Consider the following 23,834-nt stretch of genomic DNA (forward strand, 5'->3'; position numbering starts at 1 on the left):
TTTCGTATATAGGTAACTGACCATAAAGTGTGAAGTTATTACGTGTCATTTTTTTATTGGTATATTTAAACTAATTTTTAATTAAAAAATATTAATCTAATGACCTTGACAAATTAAAAACTGTGACATGGCTATTGACTTGACACTTAACGGTCAGATACCTACAAAAATGTTAGAAATATAATTTAGGTATTTATCTGCAACCGAAAATTAAACTTAAGTATTTATGCCAGAAATAACTCTTCTAATTTTCTATAAACTTTTGGTAATCAAATTATATTTTTATAAAGATATGGTATTTTTGTCAATTTCTTTATAATTTTTATTTTAAGGTTGCTTTTATTGACTCGTATCCTTTTTTTTAATCATTATCCTTTTTCTAGTTACATATTGTTTTTTTTTTTGACAAAATAAACTATATTATTATAAATTAAGAAATGTCATTTACAATAACAGAGTGAAAGGAAGGAGGTAGGTCCTCCAACCATGAACAAGTTTCATCCAACTCTAGAGCATATCGTGCTAATGAATGAGTAGCCATGTTGGCTGATCTCTTAACATGATTAATAGAGACTCTATGGAAAAAGGATAGAAGACTAGTAATATCCACAATTAAATCTTTAAAAGATGATATGGCTGAAAAAGAAGCATTTAAAGCATTAGAGACCATTAGAGCGTCTGTTTCAATTTGCCCAATCAGTTGTTGTAGCTGAATAGCCAAATTAAGGCTGTAGAATAAAGCCTTTGCCTCCATCTCATGCGATGTAAAGTTACCAATAATGAGTTTTGAGAAAGCAACAATGACTCTTCCATATGCATCTCGTATAATAGCTCCAATACCAATAATGTTTTTAGCTTTGTCACACGTTGCATCAACGTTGAGCTTTAAAATTTCAATCTCTGGTGGCTGCCATGGTTCAGATGGAAGCGCCTCTGCATTAGATGAAGCAGTAGCTGTAGGTGATTGGTATTTTGCTCTTGCTCGATGGTAATTCTGCAGATAATTGGCAGTAAAAGGAAAGGCTAACTTTGCTAGTTTTTCAGCTTTCCCATGTACCACATTGTTTCTCTCATACCATATTGACCACATAGTACAAAGAATGAATTCCATGTCAGTTTTTGTGTAGATGGATGAGAGGTGCACTAAATAATCTCCTTTGTTCATTGATCTTGCAAGGTTTCGATCAAACACAAAGTCTAAACAACGCCATACGACTCGCGCGTATTTGCAATCAAACATGGCATGTCCAATGGATTCCCATGCTTGTTTACAGATGGAGCATATGGCATCTGTAACAACTTTTTGCCTGAACAGAGCTGTAGCTACATGAAAGGCATCATGGAACAATTTCCAAGCAAAAATTTTCACTTTTTGTGGTAGCTGTAAAGCCTAGAAAAATTTCCACCATAATTCTTGTGAGGTTGAAGATGATGTATCGTTTATGTGCTCCATTGATTCTGCCACATAGTATCCTGTTTTGACTGAATAAAAACCCGTGTTATTGTGGTGCCATATGAGTGTATCAGCAGTAGGAAAAAAACTCAGTGGCAGTGACAAAAAATTTTCAACATCCAAAAGAGAAAAGTATTGTTGTAGCAGAGAGATATCCCATTGGTGCTCATCTATGATTAGATTTGCTACCACACCATATTCTGGACCTGTGTAGCATAAAGGGAGGAAGGAAGAGGGCTCAGGAACCCACAGATTTGAACCAATGCGAACTGTTCGACCCTCTCCAATTTTCCAACGAAGACCGGCTGTTAGCAAATCACGCCCCCATAGTATACCTTGACATGTCATTGAAGGTGAGTGACTACGGTGAGCTATAAGGAAAGAATTGTTGGAAAAATAGCGATTATTTTTAAAAGAATGAATTATTTTTTTGATTACATGTTGTTAGAATGCAAATATACAATAAAAGTATAGTGAAAAGTAGAACAATTTGTATTTTCTCCTCCTAAATTGAATTTTTAACACTCAAATTGTGTCCTTAAAAGATACTCTTTGTTAAAAATTTATATTGAAATATAACATTTACATTAAAGATAGGCAATATTCAAACCAATCTACTTATACTAAATCAATCCAATTCAATTCCAAAAATTAAATATCTAATTACAATTGGATTAGATTTAATTTTTTTAAAAAAAAATAAATAAGTTTTACCAAAATATCAAAATAAAAAACTTATGAAACTAGTAAGTGAATGAAAAATACCAAGCATCAATAGGAATATTTCAAAAGAAAAATATATATAAAAGGAATATAAAGTAATTAACTAAATACAGAGTATATATAACAATAAGGTGACACTTACTAGAAAAAAAAAATACAACGACAATTTTTGTGACTGGACATCAGCATCATCTAATATTATATACTGCATTTTAAAATTATGATTTTATTATTTCTATTATTAATGTAACTATTTATTTAATTTTTAAAAAATAAATTATTATTTCAACAGTCACTAACTCTAGAAAAAAAAAGAAAAAAAAATGAAGTAACAAACAAATTTTATATAAAAAAAAATAGCATAATAATATAAAAAAAATTAAAGTTGCAAATATTAAGTATAAAAAAAATTGGTAATATAAAAAACAATCCAAGAAGTTAATATTAATTTGCATATTATAATAAGATTAGTGTCTTATTATTTTTTTATTACTTTGCAGTTGTCTTGTTGTGGTCTAAGTGTTCTATAGTTGTATTTTTGTTTTACTGAAACATATCATTTTTGTAATTTTAAAACTTTAAGAAAGTATTTTTGAAAATTTAATTTTGTAAATTTTTTTTTATAAAAAAATCTATTTATTGTTGCCTTGGGAGTTGGGAATTGACATTTACCATATGGAGCAATAGTAGGCCTGCCATAATGAAATTTCACCTTCCTTTTATTATCAGGATTATAAGAAGGCAGCCACTTTTGTTCTAGCTGATGATGCTCATGTGCTTTGTTCTACAATATCTTAAGCACATAAACCATATTCAACTTTCTAAATATCAGCTTCATGTAGTTCATGGACTATGCTACTCAAGAAAACAACAAGACTTCTAGTTTTCTATGATCCTCTTCTCAAACCACATACTAAACGCACACCATTCAGTTATTGAACCCCACTCAACCTAGCCCAATCCACGAATTGCATCCCACCGTATACATTGTTAGCAAACCGTACCCCAACAGTGAAAGCCATAGCTACAGGTGGAACCTGCTTCGCCATAGCAGAGCCTTCTACCAACCGCTCAAGTCCATTGACAATCTGATATCGGGTGTTGGAAGAAACTGCAAGGAACACACCTACAAATTTGGGACGAACGAGGAATGAAGAAAAGCATCAGTCAAAGCTATAAAACTGTGTAAAAGCTAAAGATGTGTTTGGGAAAGAAACCAGTATAGATACAAAAGCAATTGTTCATTAAACATGCGACGAAATCATGCATATCTGACTATGTGTAACAAGCTAGATAAGCCATAATAAGTCCAGTAGGTAAAGTTGAGCATACCCCAAAGAGCTGCACTTTTGAGTAGAGGTGGCACAGGTATATCTTCTTCTGATTTATTAATGCTCCTGATAATCAAAACACAATATTCTTAGTACTCCTCCATAACTCCATATAGAGAAAATGCAACCTTTTCATAGTTACCAGATTAGATTTAGGATAAATTTACAGCAGTGAAGTTATTATAAATCTGAATATAAACAGTTCTTAAAGTACGTAGTACTATAAATCCAAATAAGAGGGTATGTGTGAATATAGAATGTACCGCTTAGCAGTCATAATCAAATTTGCAATGCCCTGGCCAATGATTCCACAACCAAAACCAACTGCTCCATACATGATACCCTGAAAGGAAAGGGCACATCAAAACTATTAAAGCAAAAATAAACAAACAGGAGCTACTTATCATTAATGAGAGAGAATTCTTACCTTGTAGAAATAAGTACCAATTCTCTGCTCCAAAGAAAATCTACATCCCGGCCTTTCTGCTTCAAATACACTGCATAACAAGATTATTTGTCAATAATTTGAAAACTTCCCAATATAATACTTGGATGATTGGCCTACTAGTTTTCAGTAATGATTAAATAACCTGCTAGGAAGAGCTCCATAAGCGTGTTGCAAACGTCCAAGCAAACCTTTTGATACATTCGGTTGCCCGATACGAACATATGGTGCTAACATACCAACTAATACAACATTAACTACAGTTCCAACCAAAAGATCTGCAACATACAACTCAAACTCTGACCAGAAATCTTTGCCCCTCTTTTGAACTTCAGCAAATGTAGCACAACAAGAGTCAATGACTATCTGTAAACATTGGTCAATAGCAAAATTATACTTTAGACATAATAAAATTTGCCATAACAAAGTCAGCGATGTTGAACACTCCCACTTAATAGTTCTTACTGATGACAATACAGATGGAAACTTTGTTGACATGTATACATATTCATGGAACAGCTAAAGACAAATAAAACCCCACTAATCGGTGCATCTAAGCCAGGACATCTGGTTAACATGAAAACTGGTTCTACATACACCAAAACAATGATTTCTACATACAGCCATCTTACTCCAACCATTTAATGAGAGAAAAATAAGTTAACTAGAAAGTGTATCATAACAATCCCAACTAACCTCCGTTCCAATCTTGAAAAGAAAGGCTGGATCAGCCAACATCCGATTACGAAGCATAGAGCATGACCTCATTGCAAAGGCTAAAATCCCAGAAGACCCCTGCAGATTAAAAATGCTTAAAAACAGGATTTTAAAGAACAAGGCTCTTAAAAGAAAAAAGAAGAAGAAAACAAAAACACTACTATTCATTAGAAGCAAAAGGGTACCTGCAAATCTAAGTATCTAAGCAGAAGCACTTTTCGAATTCCCACACTCTTGGCAGCTTCCAACATATCAGAGGGAAGAGTAACCCCTCGAGCCTCAGTCTCCTTCATAACCTCTGCAAATTTCATCATGGGCCCAAACTCCTCTTCTTCATAGTCATCACCGTTTTCATCTCCTCCTCCACCACCTCCACCACCTCCTTCTCCTCCTTTACCATTTGTAAAGTTCCCATTACCACCATTACCTTCAAGTGCAACCTCACCATAGCCACCACCACCTACTTTGTCTTCTTCCTTCCCAGTCTTAAAAACCCCTGTCTTTCCCACAGTACTCTCACTATCTTCTTTGGAAATCGTAATTGCTGCCAGAGGGGATTGGGACTCACCTTGTGACTCCACCATGTTCATTATCACAAGCCTCTCTTTTCTCTTCAAATAAATATGTCCAGTCCCATTATTCTTACTCAACAGTGGAAAACCAACCTCTTTTATGAGATTCTGATTCCACATCTTCCTAGAAACAACATCGTTTCGAAAGTTGACAACATGGGTCAATCCAAAACTCGATGAACAACCCGCCATTTGAACCTCAAAAGCAATAAACAAAATTTAACCCAGAGAAGTCGACAAGTTAAGGAATTGCACTAACCAAAAGCTATATAACGAAACCCCACAATGTAATCTAATCAAAAGCACAAATATTGAATCTAAAAATCAAAACAACTCGAGTTTAAACGATAAAAATCACAACTTCACAACTTTTTGGGGGTGTCCAGACCATCAAACTCAGTTTTTGATCTTTAAATCGTCAAGGTAAAGGGTATATAGGAGTGAAAATAAAGAGAAAGGCCAGTAAAAGTGAAATGTGAGGTAGTGGGATGGAGTTTAGATGAAGAGAAAGTTTGAGGGAGAATGAAGCTTACTAGTTTAAAAAGAGAGCTAGTAAGACATGAAGTGGCTCCTAGTTTGGTTTTGTGTTGTTATTGTTTGTTGATGTGGGTTTGTTCAGGTTCATAATTCATTGTCATTGTGTGAAACTCACACGTGTTCTACACTATTCTATGCGTGTGGGATTCTCTAGGGTTTTGCTAACATACGCTGGTGGTGTAGCTTTCAAAATTAATTTTTTTTGTTTTTTTTTTTCTAAATTACAGTAAACATAATATTTATTTAAGGGTAAATATTATTTTGGATTGTGTGTTTTGCAAAAGTTATTAATTGGACTATCTTTTTTGTTAAATGACAAAATAGACCCTGTATTTTTTAAAATTATACAAATAGGACCCTAAACTGATTTTTTGTCAAAATAAAACTTAATAATAATCTGATCTACAGATATTATGACAAAGCTAATAACATTTTTTTTATATTTGTTCGTGTTAGAAATTATCTTAAATTTGGTTATGTCAAAAAATAAAATTGTTAAAAATTGAGCTCAGGGTCCTATTTTTACTATTTTAGAAAATAAAATATTCATTTTGTCATTTAAGAAAATAGAAGGTCCAATTAGTAATTTTTACAAAACACAAAATCAAAAATGATATTTACCCTTAATTTATTTATTTATGTAACTACCAAAACTTTATTATAATTAGTGTAATTTGTAGTCAAACTATTTAATTTTTTGAATTTGCCATGATCAATCAATTCTATTGAATTTTGGGGATAAAACTCCCAAAATTTCAATTCGGTTTTGATCTCCACTTTTTTGTCTACTTAGTCTATTAAGTACCAATATGGACGGCCACTATGTACAAAAAAATATACACATGTCAACTTTTCATTAGTCTACCTAATATTAATAACTTAAATATTATAAAAAATAATTAAAATATTTTAAAATTTAAAATATCAGAAAAAAAATAATTAAAATATTTTAAAATTTAAAATATCAGAAAAAAATAATTAAAATAATTAATTTTTTAATTTTTTTTTCTTTCTTTTTCTTTTCTTCTTCCTCTTTTTTATTTTGTTGTTAACTCAGATTTTTGTTAACAATAAATGAAGTCTTGTAAATAAAAAACTGATTATTTATAATTAATAAATACATATATATATATATATGAAACACTAAGAATTTTACGTAGTTTTATAATTAAAATTTACATACTCCACGAGTCATTATTATTTTTGAGTATTTCTTGATAATATGTATAGATTACAAGAGAATTACTATGCATATTCACTCAATCTTACAAGGTCTTTTCATTCCAAAAAGGATCGATCCCTTTTCCCTTAGGTTCTATTTCTATTTATAGATTTTTTAAGGAGGACAGTTATTTATCTTTCAATCTTATCTAGGTAACCGCTCATGAAACGTGGATGATCCACACGTTTCATATATACAACATGTGGATAAAATGGAATAATTGATGCTAACTGCTTTTTATTCTTATTAGGAAATAGTTTCTGTCGCCAAAGATATTTGAGAATGACTGGTCGTATTCTGCAAGACACTAGTCAGGATGTGTGTCCTCGTTGTTACCTTTTATGTCAACAACTAAGATTAGTCTCTTAGGAATCCTGAGATAAGTTACATTTTGCGTATTTCCCTTAGTATTTCCAGATACTCATGAGTATGTGGATCAATGAGTTGCAAGCTCTTAAAGAACTCGTTATCTACCCTTCCTAGCGACATTGTTTCAGTTCTTGCATGCTTCTGAGTGATCCTGGTTAGCTTTGAGATGACCCCAGAAAGTTGTTATCTCGCAATACTGTGTACTTTATCGTTGTCGTGTTAATGATATTGTAGCGTAGCACTAGGTTAATATCTGCCTATGGTTACTTCTCTCAAGGCAGAATAACTGTTTTAATTATGATTCTCTTTTAATATTCGTAAATAATACACACATGTCTTGTCCATATTTATGGCTCAAAATATGGTCATAATAATTTCCCCCAGCAAAGCTCTTTCTGGAACAAGAAGAGTTTTTTAAACTATCCTTAATTGGTAATGAGTACATTTCTTTGGTAATTTTATTTCTTCCGAGAAAGGTTAATTAATCATTTAATTAAATGTCCCTTCATCTAACGGGGTTTTTTACCTGTCTTTTCATCTTTCCTAGAAAGATCCCCGACCGTTTTGATAAAATTTAGAACCAGATCAATGACTCCCCATTTTTCAATATAAAAGGGTTTTTACTATTGTCTTCCTCATTACTTTTTTTGAAATACAAAACCAGAGAGAAAAGCTCATTTTCTTCAAAAGATTGTTGCATGCCCAACTTTTCTTTGACTTATTTTTTCATGTGATCAACACCATTTTTTCTGCAACCTTGAATGTGTCAAGGTCTGGCCAGCCACTCCTGGAAGGCTGGACTGGCCTTGGCCAGCCAACCCCATTATGGGCAGCTCTTGATGGTTGGCCAACCCTATGCTAGGTAGGGTCTGCGCTGCTCGTTCTCCCCTAATTGGCTTGTGCAGCCTGTGCGCTGACAGTAGGTAGATCACACCAGTTGCTAGAGTTAGGTAGATCTAGATATCTAAAGTGACTGGACTCACTTCTCAAGTTGTTGTCTTGGGTGTTTTCACCCATTCCCGAACCTAACTGGTTGAAGATTGGCCTTTGGGTTACTCGCTCCTAGAGGCCCTGAGATAGAATTTCACCATGCTGGCCGGCCAAGGGTGAACTACCAAGGGGCTGGTTGGCCAAAGGCTGACCAACTAGGGGTGTTATAGAGCTTGAGATCTCTAGGCGTCCCCAAAATTTTTGGTTGCCGGGATTTGGCTGTTCTCACCACTAGACCTTCATGGCAAGGCTTGTCCTCCTTCAGGTAGGGGAAGGTCTAATCTGGTTCCTGAAGAACCTAGTTGGACAATCTGTCGGTAGACCTTCCCTAATTTGTCGACTAGTCTCCCTTAAAGAGGATCTTTAATGAGATCTTGGCCTCTTCCAACAGTTCTCTCATTGAACTGCCTTATTAGGTCACTAGTTTCTCTATTACGGCAGTACAACTCCATCTGGTGAAATCAAAAGATGTATTCTTGGTCATCTATCCATCTTAAAGATTTGCATCTCTATTGCTTGAATACATCGCAACCAATAGTGTGTGGTTCTTCAGTTTGGCCAACTTGACAAATGACTTCTTTAAGTCTGGCTAACTCGAGATCTTTATCCAAGTCTACATGGGGCTCGCCAATAGCTGGCTCGCTAATTCCTGGCCCTGTCTCTCTAGCATAATTCTGGGCACCAGATCTAGTTGTTGTGCTTGGGGGCTGCTCCACGTGGGTCCTTCCTTCAGTGGGAGGTGCTGGTGGAGGGTTCTCCCTAGGAGGCATGGGTCGATTGTTCAGACTAACAGGAATGGTTGTGTTGACCTGGCCAGCTGTGGTGGCCAGATTTGTTGTGCCTACTGAGGTAATAGGAGTGGCCACATCTATCGAGTTCATGGAGATTCCAGTCATGACTGGAACACAAACATCATGATCAACTTCCATAGGATCTTTAGGAAGACCCGAGGAGGTAAATGTCGTAGCCAAAGTTCTCTTTGTGTTAACCATGACATTTGATCAGATAAACCAATAACTCGCTCTCAATAAAAGTACTAAACTGTCGACTTCAGATTTGGCCAACTGATAGCGGAGTCAAATTTAATACTAATGCTTGCCACCTGTTACACAATTAGAACAGAAAAGTAAATAGGCACAAGATTTTATAGAAGTTCGACTCCCTTAGTTAGCAGGTAACGACCTACTACCCTTTTAGTTGTATTGATACTAGAGATAATACCACTTAGATCACTATAGTAGTGGGATCTGAAGTAGCTCTCTTAAGATTACAATGCGAGAATAGTTTTGGCAATATCTCAAGTGAGAGAGAGTGCCTATGCGTGCGAGAAAGAGAAAGATCATATGAGTTGAGTTATCAGACTTAGAGCTTAAGGCTTGGGGATTGAGACTTAGGGTTTTAGGGTTTGACTAATGCTCTTAATATTGTAGAGCTTACATCCCTAATATCCCTTAAGAATAGGTAAATAAAGCTATTATTTACATACTAAATTAATAAAGTTTAAATGACTAAATTACCTCTCAAAAATGGGGAAGTTACTGATATTTTCTCTCTATTTTTCTGGGCTGCTAACGCCAAATTCATGGTTTGACTTGCTATCCACAGATGAAAGGTGTGCACCAAAAACCTGCCATGACAATGGCTGGCTGGCCGTGCACCTGCAAGTGCAAGCTGGCCGGCCATATGGTGTCCATAAGCTAGTCGGCCATATGGTGTCCATAAGCTGGCCGACCTATGCTGGCCATAAGGCGCCTATCAGGGGTGGCCGACCAGCCCCCTCGAGGTAGCTAGTTCGTCATTTCATCGTCCCTCTTAAGTACTCGAACCCCTCGTTAGTTGAAGTGTTGAGTAGATGGCTTGACATTCTTGTTGGTGAGCTGTACTCCCACGTAGCATTGATGTTGGCCACATAGACATGCCACGTCAGGTGGGCAAAAATCAAGAACAATTATAATCCAACCCAATGTCCCACCTTTAGCAATCATCTTCCTTTTTAATTCCATAATAGATAACTCTTTATTTCCTCCTCCAATTTCATTAAGATCTAAGTTTTCCATGATCATAAAAATATTCTTCACATTATCCTCCACAAAATCAGGGCCATGTTGATGCACAATAACTAATTCTTAAATCTCATGATCTCTTGCCCTGTTCATTGCGCCAACACTTTCCATATTGGGAGTCATCGAAGACCTCCTTACACCACCAATAAAATTACCTCACTGGCCCTGAAAACAAGTGGCTTTGAACCCTTCCCGATTGCAACCATTGAGAAGCAATCAGGTTTTTTTGTTGACGAGGAGCAACTCTCATAAATTCCCCATATGGTTTTTCAATTTTTTCCAAAAGAGTATCAAAAATCTTTCCACAAAAACCCTTTGATGTCTTTTTATTCCACAAATAAAGCAAAAGGTTAGAGCATACTCATATTTAAAATTCATCCAGAACCAATCATTACTATCGATCCTTCGAATATTCATTCTTCTTTGTAGTGGCTTGTCAATTTCAATAATGACTCTTAATCTTAAATATTAATGCTAGACCCCTAGAAAAATTATTAATATCAGACTCAATAAAACGTCCCAATATAGTTCACAATCTCATTCATAACATGATCCAAACAAAAATTATGTTGAACATCATAAAGTTGAACCCATAAGTTTGGCTTGTTAAGAACTATTGTTCATAAATTATCGTCCAACCAGAGATGATGGAAAATAAGTTTGTAGTATTCAAAATTTTAAAGACTCCCAGTAATTACTCTTTGAATATCAATCTCATGGTAGAAATAAAATGGATATAAATTTTTTTTCTAGATCTTTGACATACAGACCTTTACTATGCTTCAAAGAAAAGCCATGGTATGTTGCATTTCTTGAATGTCAATTATCCGACACTTAGAAAGCTACCCACTAAACACCATCTCACGTCAAAATCATCATCTTCCATCCTTACCAACAACGACAGTCCTCAAATCTCCTCATTCTCTAGAATAATTCCAGCACACTACACCTCCAAACCACTGGAATCACTAGTCGAATCCATCGATAGAACAAAATGACAAAACTACGATTTTTTGACACAAAGAACAAAATTAATCATGTCAAAGACAAGACTAGCTAGCTATGTATTAGTCTTTTAGGTTGGTGGTACTTCACAATTGTAGCAGTATATATTTACATATATGGATGAATATTCATTAGTTACATCAAATATGTAACTATTTATGATTATATTAATTTTAGTCATTAAATTATTAATAAATAATTATGATTAATACATAAATTAAATTAAAATATTAATAGATTACCTAATTTGATATAAGGATTAATTGCACAATACAACGACAATATTAAAATATTTGTAAAATTATCTTCATCACTTTAATTAATTGAAATACCGCTATCATTTCAATTAGTTTTGAGGCACGTATACTAAAATGAAATTATATTCCTCTTTTCTAGTTGATAGTCTAGTCGATGCACTTCAAAAAATTTCTCTTATTTATTTATTCAATTTATTTTTCTCTCTCTTTTATTATTATTATTATTATTATTATTAAAAAATTGAAATAATAAGCTATTCACATATTGTCTCACTTTAATAATTTTAAAATAAATTAATTCAGTGTTTGTACGTTTTTCTTTTATTTTATTTTTTTGCTAATTACTTTCTTTTTTATTTTTATATGACTCATGACATATATAGTAAACATATTTCTTTTTAATAATAATAATAAACTTGTCCAACATTCTCTTTTTTTTTTTTTTTAGTGTTTTTATATTTTGTTAATAAATAAATAATATTTAAATTTAAATAAAATTTAATGTATGAAACAACTGAACAAGTTACTATTTTTTAATTTAAACATTACAAGATTAAATAAAAAATAAACTTATTTTTATAAAATTATTTTAATAAGTGTACAAATAATTTGTAAATAAATTAAATAGTATTTGAAACATTATATGAGTTACATTTAAAAAAAAAAAAAGTAACTTCAGGGTATTTTAAATAATATGACAACATAATATAGCCTAAGAATATAAAAAAGTAACAAAAAAAAATACTTTTAATATTAGTCTTCATTTTATGTTTCTCACATATTAAAATGGTTATTTTATTATTAATATATGTGTAAAATTTTGAAATAAATTATTTAATGGAAAAGTAACCAATTGATATCTTATTTACATCAAAAAGTAACTAAATGGTTGCTTTTTTTCAAAACTCCTAAAGAGCGAAAAAATTTTGGAAACGAGATTTTTCCAGTTTTTTCTATTTTCGGTAATTGTTTTAAATTTCGGTATATATGCTAACGTGACACATCGGTATTTATACAAATAATTTTCTTAAAGGTGTTTTTATAAATAAAATCAATTTTATGTATAATATTGAAAAAAAAAATCCTATTTTATTTCATTGTATAATATTAATTAAGATTACTTTTATTTTGAAAACAAATAAATTTAATTTTAACTACCAATAATTCATTAAACAAAATGTTAGAGGGTTGATTTAGCAATTACTTATTTCTATTCTTTTCACTTATTAGGTCCTTAATGTAAATTCTTTATCACTTCAATCATTAATCGAAATTTTATTCAAAATGTAATCATGTTACGTTACCATTGAAATTTTTTTTCTTGGATATATATAAATATACATATATATCTATTATATGTACAATGAAAGTGAATCATTCAGATTATTATATTACAACAAAAGTAAAAGTCAAACACAGCACAACATATTTCAAAACAAGAAAACCATATGTAATCAATTTGTAGTAATTACACGTGTGTATCAATTTGTACTAAAAGCTCCACTACTTTACTCATGGCGGGTCTTAAGTTTCTATCTTCTTGCACACACAAAAGAGCAACTTTGACCAATCTCTCAACCTTCTTCTGGTCAAACTCATCATCAATCAACCTTGGATCAATTACTTCCTTAAGCCCCTCTTCTTTCATATTCTCACTCACCCATTGAACCAAGTGATTGAACTGAGCATTATAATGATCATGAGTAGATGAGTTTGAGAGGAAATTAGACACACATTTTCCACTTACAAGCTCTAAAACAACAACCCCATAACTGTACACATCTGCCTTAGAATCTATTTTCAAGTTCATCATCCACTCTGGTGCCAAGTAACCTCTAGTGCCTCTTACTCTAGAGAATCCAACATCATAGGCCTCTTTGAAAAGCTTTGACATCCCAAAATCTGATACCTTAGCCTCTAAGCAATCATCTAGTAGTATGTTCTGAGGCTTGACATCACAATGGAGTACCCATTCTAAGCACTCCTCATGCAAATATGACAAGCCTTTTGCAGTCCCTACTGCAATGTTGTATCTTTGATCAAATCCTAGCTTTTTTGATGAGTACAAGACTTTGTCTAATGAACCATTTTCTACATAGTCATATACAAGTAGTTTGTGGTTCTTTTGTGCACAAAATCCCCAGAGCTTCACAAGATTTCTATGGTTTATATTCCCTATGATACTTACTTCTGCCCAAAACTCTGCATCTCCTTGTAAAATGCCTTCAAGTCTCTTCACTGCTACAACTCTTCCATCATCCAAAACCCCTTTGTAAACCGATCCAAAACCGCCTTTTCCAATCTCTTCTTTGAAGTTTTTAGTTGCCCTTTTCAATTCTAAGTATGTAAATCTCTTGAAACCCAATGCTATTGCCATGTATCCCATGTTGATCATCTCCTCATTGACGCGCTTTCGATAGATGAACCACCACCACAAGGCAAAGCAGAGTACTTCAATGACGGCAAAAGCAGCTACAAAAGCCATTAGGTACTTGAGGTACCCATTTTTGTTACTCTTCTCACCTCTAGCATCATTATTGAAAAGTACTTCAGTAGATGAACAGCTCAATTCGTCTCCCTTTTCACTTGTCAACTTCATTTGAGAGCTTGGTATGATCTCTTTTGGAACCTTCATGTGTATGACACTATGGGAATCTGGTGTATGATAACCATTTACAAGAAAACTCTTTGGAAAACATTGTCCTTGCCCATCTAGCGAATATCCAAACCCTTTGCATCTAACATCTGTTAAGCATGAGTTTCTACATTCTTTGAAAGAGACTCCAAGTTTATATGTTTCCAAATCATAACCATAGTAATCTGTGTTAAGAAGCTCAATAAAGTCAACCTTATCTGCATCATTAGACAGTTTCAATGGAGGCCTGCAGCCTTTAGACCAATCCGAAACATCGATTCTTATGAAGCCATTAGGACAATAGCAAGCTGGTTTTGGATTCTTGTAGCTGCATATACCATACTCACCACAAAGACCATCAACCAAGCAAGAATCTAAATTGAAAGGTAACCATGATATTTCCCAAAGACCAGTTGATTCATCTAGGCTGTACAATCTCAAAATCCCATCATAATCCACTGTTAATCTTCGTTTTGGGCCAATCCCATAATCATATGCATTAAACTGCAATTGATCACTTGATAAAAACTTTCCATACTCATCAAGAATGGCTATTCTAGAACTATTGTAAGGTGTTCTACCAGTTACAAATACATTACCACCAGGTTGTCTAGGCCAATAAATACTTGAAAGTTTAGGACCATTATAGACTAAATTCAACACATTATTGTCATCAAATTTCATGTTATAAACACCTGTCAAGTATGTACCTTTACTCCTCTTAGACACCAAAGTTGTGTTGATAACAAGAGGCTGCAGTGGCAGGAGAGTGTCAGTAGGGAAATTAAAGCTACCCCAGATGATCTTCTTCTCCACTTGATCAATCAAGACAAAGTTACCAGTCTCCAAAAGCTGAGCTTCAACAGCTGATGAATCAGAAAAAGTATCTGTGGACCAAACAATTGAACCAGAAGCATCAGTCAAGACCAGGTTCCCATTTTTGTGAAGTGTTATTCTTGATTGTTTCCCATTAACTGGTTTATCCCTATTAGCCATCCACACAACTGTTTTGTCTAGAGATTTGGTGAACCATATTGAGAAACAAAAAGCATTAGTGCCCACCTTGTAAAAGCCAGCTGAGAAAGTACCCTTTGCTGAAACCAAGAATTCTGTTTCTAATTTGTCAATTTTCAAGGAACTTCCTTTACTCAAACTTGGCCACCCAGGTGATGATGAGCTTGAACTTGGTTGAGACCAAATTATTGCTGGTGCAACAAAAAAGACAAAGAAAGTCCCAGAAAATTTCATGGTAGGGAAAGAGAGAATTGTATTACTTTCTTGTGAAAGAAACCTCAAACCATATATGTATATTTATACATATAGTTATTATACAAATAAAACTTCTGAATTTATTTTTTTTTATGAACAATAAGCTTCTGACTTTTAAATGTCACTGTTACTATGTTATACTACGCTATGCTATGTTAGCTATCAATTATTCCCATTGATATGTATGTATATAATAATAATAATAATAATAATAATAATAATAATTTGTCGGCCAAGCAGCAAATGCCAACTTGGCAATGAAAACATTTATAATGTTGGGAAGACTTGTCTTGTGAAGTTCAATTTTTGTTAATCTATTCAAAGATAAAGCTGATGATCAAAAAATTTGATTCACATTGATTCGTTGACAAACTAGCGCAGCCTAAAATGATCTCATCATTATTATACATAAATCAATCAAAGGGTTCCTGACACAAATGTTGAGAACCTACCTTCTTACTTCATACCATTCAATCATATGAATTTTAATTTTTGTACTATCTCTAATTTTTATTCTCTAATATAAAATAAACTCAAAAGAGAATTTTAGAGACTGTTTGGTTGTGTTTTCAGTTTTCAGTTTTTAAAAGTGATAATAAAAAATAGTTTTTTGTCACTTTAAAAATTTAATGGTATTTGACACAAAATTTTTAAAACTATTTTTAGATTTTTCTTACTAAAAAATTCAATATTTTAACATCATACCATGACATGAATCCATTCAATCTGAGTTCGGGTTTAGTTCTGGATTTAGGATCTGAATATGTGAGCAAAATGTAAAATATAATATGTTCGACGAAAAAAAAAAATATTTTTAAAAATTAAAAACAATATTTTGATGTTTTCTGTTTTTTAGTTTTTTAAAGCTTAATTTTTTAAAAAATTAGTCAAACAACCTCTATTAGTTTTTAAAAACTATTCAGATTTTAAAAAAATAGAAATGAATTTTTAGACAATCTCCAATGAAAGATGTAAAAATTGTGCTATTTTTTACACCAAATTTTTGCTTTGTGCTCCAATACACAATTGCAAAATTTTAATGTAAAATTTAATATCTAATTAATATTTTATTTAAAAAATAAAATCTAATAACTTTATAATCAATTTATTATTATTTTAATATGTAAGGCAATAAAAAAATAATATAAAATGTTTCATAATTAGTTAAATGTACTAATAAAATAATAAAAATGATATAAATGTAAATGAAAAAATAGTGCATTTATTGTGGTGTAAATTTTACATCATATCAAATGTTGTGTCAAATTTGGCACAAAATTTTCTATGCGCTAAACTTACATTCCATTGGAGCACACTTTTTGTTAAATGAACTATATTTTAACTTTTCACTACTTATTTACCCTTTTATTGAAGATACTCTTAAGTTATGAAACTAAGCAGCCTCTTAGCATCTTAATTTTTTAATTTCAAGGTAAAAATAATGGGAAAATCTTCTTTGCTAACCATCGTTTGAGTTTAATTGTAAGAAAATATAAAGTTTATGGACACAATTGCTAACTGCTTGATACTGTTGGGACCATTAGCAAATAAAAATACACTATGAAAAAACGTGTTTTTGCAAATGTCAATTATATATATGAAAATATAAAACAGTTTTGTAGTGACAAAACAGAACAGGCAGAATATAAAATATTTGCAGAAAAATAAATAACTTGACACAAGAGATTTATACGTGGTATCAGTGTTCTCCCGAATACTCCTAGTCCACGGGGCCACGCCCAGAGAATGAAATCAATTAATAAAGTATCAAAATTACAAAGACAATTGACTTAAACAAGTTTAGACTCCCTCTAAAGTATTGCCGCAAACCTTTGTAATCCACTTTATGAATCTGACTTCTTGAAACACCTTCAAGCCCGAACTCCCTTCGTCTTTGAAGTGTGAGTGCTTACTTCCTCCCGAAGTAAGGCTTCAACAAGTCTTCTCTCGAAGACTAAGTGCTTACTTCCTCCCGAAGTAAGGCTTTATCAAGTCTTCTCCCGAAGACCAATCTCTTGTTTAGTCAAGTAGTTCTTCACAACCTCTAGGACAGAGTAAGAACAGAAATAAACAACTAGAACCTAGATGAACAACTAGGCTCTCACAAAACAAAAAAACTCTCTTCTCTCAAATAAGATAAGTGCAAAAAATGAATAATGGAAGAGCCAAATCGAATGACTGCTCTCTAGGCTTTTTATAGAACATAGAAACCTTAGAGACAGTCACAAGATCGAATCTACAGCTGTACAAAAACTTTCCTAAGAAAACACGATCTGCAGCATCAGATTCGGATGTTGACGCAGCAGATCAGACCAGCAACGGGAAACTTGCTATAATCAGGTCCGATCCTCTATTAATGCTTGATTCCTGCTAAAAACAGATTAGATATTCTGATTGTATCAAGATACAATCGAAATCAATAAGGAAAATGCAATAATCAAAGTTTCCTTAAAAAAGACAACTTTCCATAAGAGAATTGCTTCTCTTACAAGAAGTTTCCAAACAAAGGAAAGTCCAGCTGAAAAGTGTAACTTTCCTAAGAAAGAAAAGAGCAACTAAAACCAAAAGCACAAGGTAAGAATTCGGGTATGTATGCAAAACAATCTTACCATAAATGAAAAAAATATTTTGTTAACTAACTTACCAAAAAAGGACTTTACACACTAAAACCACAAATGCTATTTCGAATTATTCTAATTTCTTAGCTTTCTTAAGGTAACTTACAACCTACATCCAAATTTAATCATGTTAGGTTTACTTGACAATGAGGTTTTCTACCTCAAGGGTTTCTTCTAGGAGTGTACGTCGCTCAGTTTGGTCGGTTTATGCTATATTTTATTCAACCCAATATAAAAATTGGGTTACAAAAATTAAGTGCAACTCGTCCAATTAAGAAAAAAGAAATTAGTAACCCGTCCAATGAAATTGGTCAGTTTGGTCGGGTTAACCCGTCTGAACCGACAATTAATATTTTATTTTTTTTAATTCAATTATTATATTTTAGTTAATTGTGATAATAAGATAAATATATATATATATATTGAATTTAAAGTTCAAATCAACTACCATAAAAAAAACATAGTAGTTTGAACTTTATATATTTTTTTTTTAAATATGTATGTAAATTATATGATAATGTAAATATATATAATAAAACATATATACATTTATATATATATATATATAAAACCCTTTTAATCGGGTTGATCGGGTTAGTTCGGGTTGATTGGACGGGTTGGTATTATTTTCAACCCGCCCAATATAAAGATTGGACGGGTTACATTTTCGTCGAGTTATTCGGTTTGCATTATTCGTCGGGTTATGTCGGTTTGGTTTGGGCGAGTTATTTGGTTTGGACAGTTTACAAAAACTTATATACATCCCTAGTTTCTTCATATTATAAGATGATTATGATGAACACTGAGTAAGTGTTCTAGTGGTAAATGTTAAAAGGTACCAGTAGTGTCTAGTATCTTTCAAAGTATTATATTGCTATTTTTATAATTAAGTATCGGATCCCATATAACTAAATATAATAACTTTTACGGAATATTATTAACTAATTGCAAGACTGATAGTTAATAGCAATGCTCAAAATGTTTATCCTAAAGTCATTTTTTAAAATTTTTTAGGAAGTCTTAAATATAAAGATAATATCTCTCAGCCTAACCTAACCACCTCAGAAAGTTTTGAGAAAAATTCGTGGGCAAAGTTAGAGTACTCATTGTTACATCTAAAGAGAGGAATCACACATAGTAGTCCTCTCTAATAGAATATTTTATATATGGATAAAATAAATCTGATTGATTTTATACATGTATAAGAATTAGTTAATATTTTATTTGATTTACAAATTAAATATTTGATAATAATAAATATTCTGAAATATATAACCTATAAATATTGTTAAAATATAAGTATGTAAGTATATTCTAAATATTGTTAAAATATTCTGATAATTAGTGTGACACAGATATTGATGAAGTATATAACCTATAAATATAAGGTACCGCTTTCTAAGTTCACTACTAATTCTCTGAAAAACAGTAAAATCTATATAAGAGAGTAAGAGAGAGCTTAGAAGTCTGAATACTCACATTAATTAACTAAGTTTTTTTTAGATCCAAAGCTTGTGTGGGATTGAAGCTCAAAGGAATAATAGTTGGAGGTATTTCGATCTACTTCTGTATACACGTATATGTTCAATTTTCTGTATTATTCTGCATTTCAAATGGATCATATATGACTTCATCTCCTTGAACTCTCAACTTTAACTCTCCCTTCTGGACATCAATTAGTGCTTTCCCTGTTGCCAAGAAGGGTCTCCCCAAGATGATAGGGACATTGTTATCTTCTTCCATATTAAGGACTATAAAATCAACAGGAAATATAAATTTGTCCACGTTGACAAGGACATCTTCGATTACTCCTCTTGGATGGGCTAAAGAACGGTCAGCTAGCTGTAGTGTAACAATTGTAGGTTTTTTTTCTCCAAGTTATAGTCTCTTAAATACTGTCAAGGGCATAAGGTTGATACTAGCCCCCAGATCACACAATGCATGAATATTTTCAAGCCTCCCAATAGTTCAAGGTATGGTAAAACTCCCAGGATCTTTCAGTTTAGGAGGGAGTTTCTTCTGAAGAATTTTACTACACTTCTCTGTTAGAGCTACTGTCTCAATTCTTCCATCTTTCTTTTCTTGGAAAAAATCTCCTTCATGAATTTGACGTAGCTTGGCATTTGTTCAAGGGCTTCTGCAATGGGAATGTTGATATGTAGCTTTTTAAATACTTCAAGAAACTTGCTAAACTTCTTATCCGTGTTATTCTTGCGTAACCTCTGAGGATAGGGAATCTTTATGTGATGGTCAATATTAATAGGAGGAGAAGTTTCTTTTTGTTGAAGACCATCACTAGTCTTCTTCTCTTCCAGTGTAAGTGTTGGTTGATCATCTTCTTCATCCTCTGGCTTATCTTGACTTGGACCAGCATAGCTCTTGCCACTTCTCAAGGTAATTGCCTTACAGTTCTCTTTCGGATTGACTTCAGTAGTGCTAGGAAAGTTACCTTGAGCCTTGTTAGTGTTTTGAGAAGCCAACTGCCGCACCTTGGTTTCCAAGACCTTAAGAGAAGACTTAATCTCAGTCATGAATTGCATTAACGTGTCTATTTGAGAATTAGACCCTTCATTAGAATCTTGTTGTTTTTGATACTGTTGATTTTGCTGAAATTGATTTTTCTGAAGATAAAGCCCTTGTTGTTGCTGATTAGGAAACTGCTTTTGGAAGCTCTGCCGACGACCCCCTTAGTTAAAACCATAATTATTCTAATAGTTTCCAATAGCTTGGGCTTGCTCCATTGGAAAATTGTCTACATATATAGGGTAGGTGTCAATAGTATGAGATCCTCCACACAGCTTGCAGAAAACTTGAGCTTGTTTGGCTTGTGCAGTCACCAGCTTCGTTAAGGCCTCCACCTGGGCTGTCAACTTGGTTATGGCATCAATTTCATGCATACCCACAACCTTTTTAGAGTGGCTTCTCTTTGTTGACCATTGTTGATTAGTTATGGCCATCTCTTCAAGTAATTCAAATGACTCATTAGCACTTTTCCTCATAAAAGCCCCACCAGTTGCGGCGTCTATGAGTGTTCGGGTGTTGCTAACTAATCCATTGTAGAAGTTATGCACTTGCAACCAGTTTTCAATCCCATGGTTAGGGCACTTCATCAATACATCCTTGAATCTCTCCCAAGCTTCGTAAAGAGATTTGTTGTTATGCTAGGTGAAGTTATTGATGTCAGATCTCAGCTTGGCGATCTTTGCACGAGGAAAGAACTTTGAAAGGAAATTTAGGGCCAATTCCTCCCAAGTGTTGATAGAATTGGGTGGTAAAGATACCAACCAACTCTTGGCTCGCTCCCTTAATGAGAACAGGAACAACCTTAGCCTAATGGCATCGTCACTAACTCCATTCACCTTAAATGTCTAACAGAGCTCTTCGAAGTTAGCGAGATGCATGTTTGGGTCTTCTGTTGACAATTTCCCAAATTGGACGGAAGATTGGACCATCTGTAGTATGGTTGGCTTGATCCCAAAGTTGTTAGCATCAACAACAGGTTGCCTTATACAGGATCTGGCCCCTATCAAGTTAGGAAGCAAATAGTCCTCCAGGCTACGGTCATTGTGGTTGCGACCATTAGCCTGGTCATCTACAACTCCTCTATCGTTTCCATTGTTGTCGACATTGGCATTGTCAGCCATATCTACTTCTTGTTCAATCTTTATCGCAGCTCTTTCCCATTTCTTCCTTCTTCTTACCTGTCTGCAAGTCTTCTCTATTTCAAGATCAACTGGCAATCTGGCAGTTGCACCTTCACGTCTCATAGACTAGTTGAACTTGAAAAAAAAAAAAGATAAGATTTTGAAACAAACAGAATTAGTACTAAAATTGAAAAGAAAAATCAAATTAGAACAAAATTTAATTTTTAATAACATTAACTGTTAATCCCTTGCCACAACGCCAAAAACTTGTTGTGGTATTTTCAACACGCAAGTGTACGTATCGTAAACAAGTAATAGACTCAGAAAGAGTGAGGTCGATCCCACATGAATTGTAGTTAATTACTTTAAAATTAAATCTTTACTTCTATTTGGTTAATTCAAATTAAGAGAAAATTAAATTTAGAAACAATAAAGAAACAGTGAAATTAAGAAGCAAATAAATTAAAAAGGAAATTAACGATGATTAAAGTTAGGGCTTCGATTTCAATTGTAACTATTGATTATGGCCTAATATGATTATCTTTCTGTTACCAATTTCTATGCAATAGCATGTTTACTAAGGTAATTTATAGTCTTTCTTCTAAAAAAAAAAAGGTAATTTATAGTCTTCTCAGATATATAAATCTCAATTACATGCAAATTTTCTACACTCGTAATAAATGAAACATGCAACAGGCATTAAACACAGAAACCCTATAAGCTATCTAAACCATATAGGTACTCTGGTCCTATATCAAAATTCAGTTCTATTTTACTATAGCATAATTGACACTCACTTCTCATATCTTGCATTAAAATCATAGATAGTTAATTGGTGATCAGGCAATTTAAAGTAATTAAGTACGAGTGAAATAAAATACATAGAAACTGAGGAAAAATAAATCATATTAAAACCATAAAACAATCTTAACAATCTCTATCGAGACCCTAATTAAATGTTTGGCTACTCATGTTCATTGTAGCAAAATCAAGCATATTAACAAAAGAAAAGAGAAGAAAATAGAGAAGAAAAGAATGTTGAAAACCCTCTGAAGAATGCCTCCAGTATTGAAGTCGGTCTCTGAATTTCGTACTCATTTTTCTACCTTTTATTTCCTTCTGAGTTGCTTACTGAAATCAACTGAAGTTCACTCCTTATATAGCCATTGAGGGACTAAAAAGATAGAAAAATCGCACATGCTAAAAATCGTATTCAACTTTTAATTAGGCCATCACAATAAGCCCACGTTGAGAAATCTTTTTTTCTGCTTCAGACTATGGGCGGGCCGCGACATGCTCTTTCTTGGGCCGCAACCCGTGTGCAATCTTCACACGAGGGGGCCTCTTTTCACGATGTGGGTCGCGGCATGCCCATTCTTGGGCCGCGGCCTCTGTGCAATTTCCCCATGTTTTCAAGGTGTGCAATCTTTTTTTCTAGGCAGGATCCCAATTTTGCACAGTGATCTTTTATGCAATCTTTTATTTATTTTTTTTTCATCTTATTCCGTTGATATTTTTTAAATCTTCTTCTATTTTAAATCTGCAAAAATAAAAGATAACATGGGTAAAATTTCTCCAAACACGAGTAAAACTAAATAAAAAGACACTATAATATATCTAAAAATAATACTAAAAATAACCTAACACTTGGAGAAGAATCAAACACCACGTATAATTAATTTTTTAATTTTAATTAAAACATATATTTAATATTTATATGTTATATGATAATAAACTAAAATTTAGAAATGTTTGATTGATAACTAGTTACATGATTTATTTAGGCATGTAATAATTGTGTTAATGTGAATAATTTTATGTTTTACAATTAAGTAATATGCAATTATAATATTACTAAAATTAAGTAATTTATTGTTTAAATTATTTAATTTCGATTAATTTTCCATTAAATATATTCTGCAATTTATATTTAATTTATTATCATATAATATATGTGCTAATTTATATTTATTCATTCTAAAAA

General features: G+C 32.9%; 2 protein-coding genes and 1 non-coding gene across 3 annotated transcripts; 1 reads left to right on the forward strand and 2 right to left on the reverse strand.

Annotated features, from left to right (window-relative positions):
• Window positions 1–2,874: 2,874 nt before the first annotated feature.
• On the reverse strand, window positions 2,875–5,880 carry LOC115697718 (protein RETICULATA, chloroplastic). The gene is made up of 7 exons (XM_030624816.2): window positions 4,855–5,880; window positions 4,649–4,747; window positions 4,098–4,318; window positions 3,935–4,004; window positions 3,771–3,850; window positions 3,509–3,573; window positions 2,875–3,302 (listed from the first exon to the last, which is right to left on the reverse strand). Exons 1-7 carry the CDS (start codon window positions 5,431–5,433, stop codon window positions 3,109–3,111), a joined length of 1,308 nt encoding a protein of 435 aa, XP_030480676.1. The 5' UTR covers window positions 5,434–5,880; the 3' UTR covers window positions 2,875–3,108.
• Window positions 5,881–13,048: 7,168 nt separating this feature from the next.
• On the reverse strand, window positions 13,049–15,721 carry LOC115696881 (putative receptor protein kinase ZmPK1). Its single transcript, XM_030623769.2, has one exon. It carries the CDS (start codon window positions 15,565–15,567, stop codon window positions 13,153–13,155), a length of 2,415 nt encoding a protein of 804 aa, XP_030479629.1. The 5' UTR covers window positions 15,568–15,721; the 3' UTR covers window positions 13,049–13,152.
• A 5,572-nt stretch (window positions 15,722–21,293) lies between these two features.
• On the forward strand, window positions 21,294–21,400 carry LOC115698429 (small nucleolar RNA R71). Its single transcript, XR_004008176.1, has one exon. It is a non-coding gene; the product is annotated as a small nucleolar RNA R71 (small nucleolar RNA).
• Window positions 21,401–23,834: the final 2,434 nt, after the last annotated feature.

This window comes from Cannabis sativa, chromosome 7 (assembly GCF_029168945.1).
Source record: "Cannabis sativa cultivar Pink pepper isolate KNU-18-1 chromosome 7, ASM2916894v1, whole genome shotgun sequence".
NCBI lineage: Eukaryota > Viridiplantae > Streptophyta > Magnoliopsida > Rosales > Cannabaceae > Cannabis > Cannabis sativa.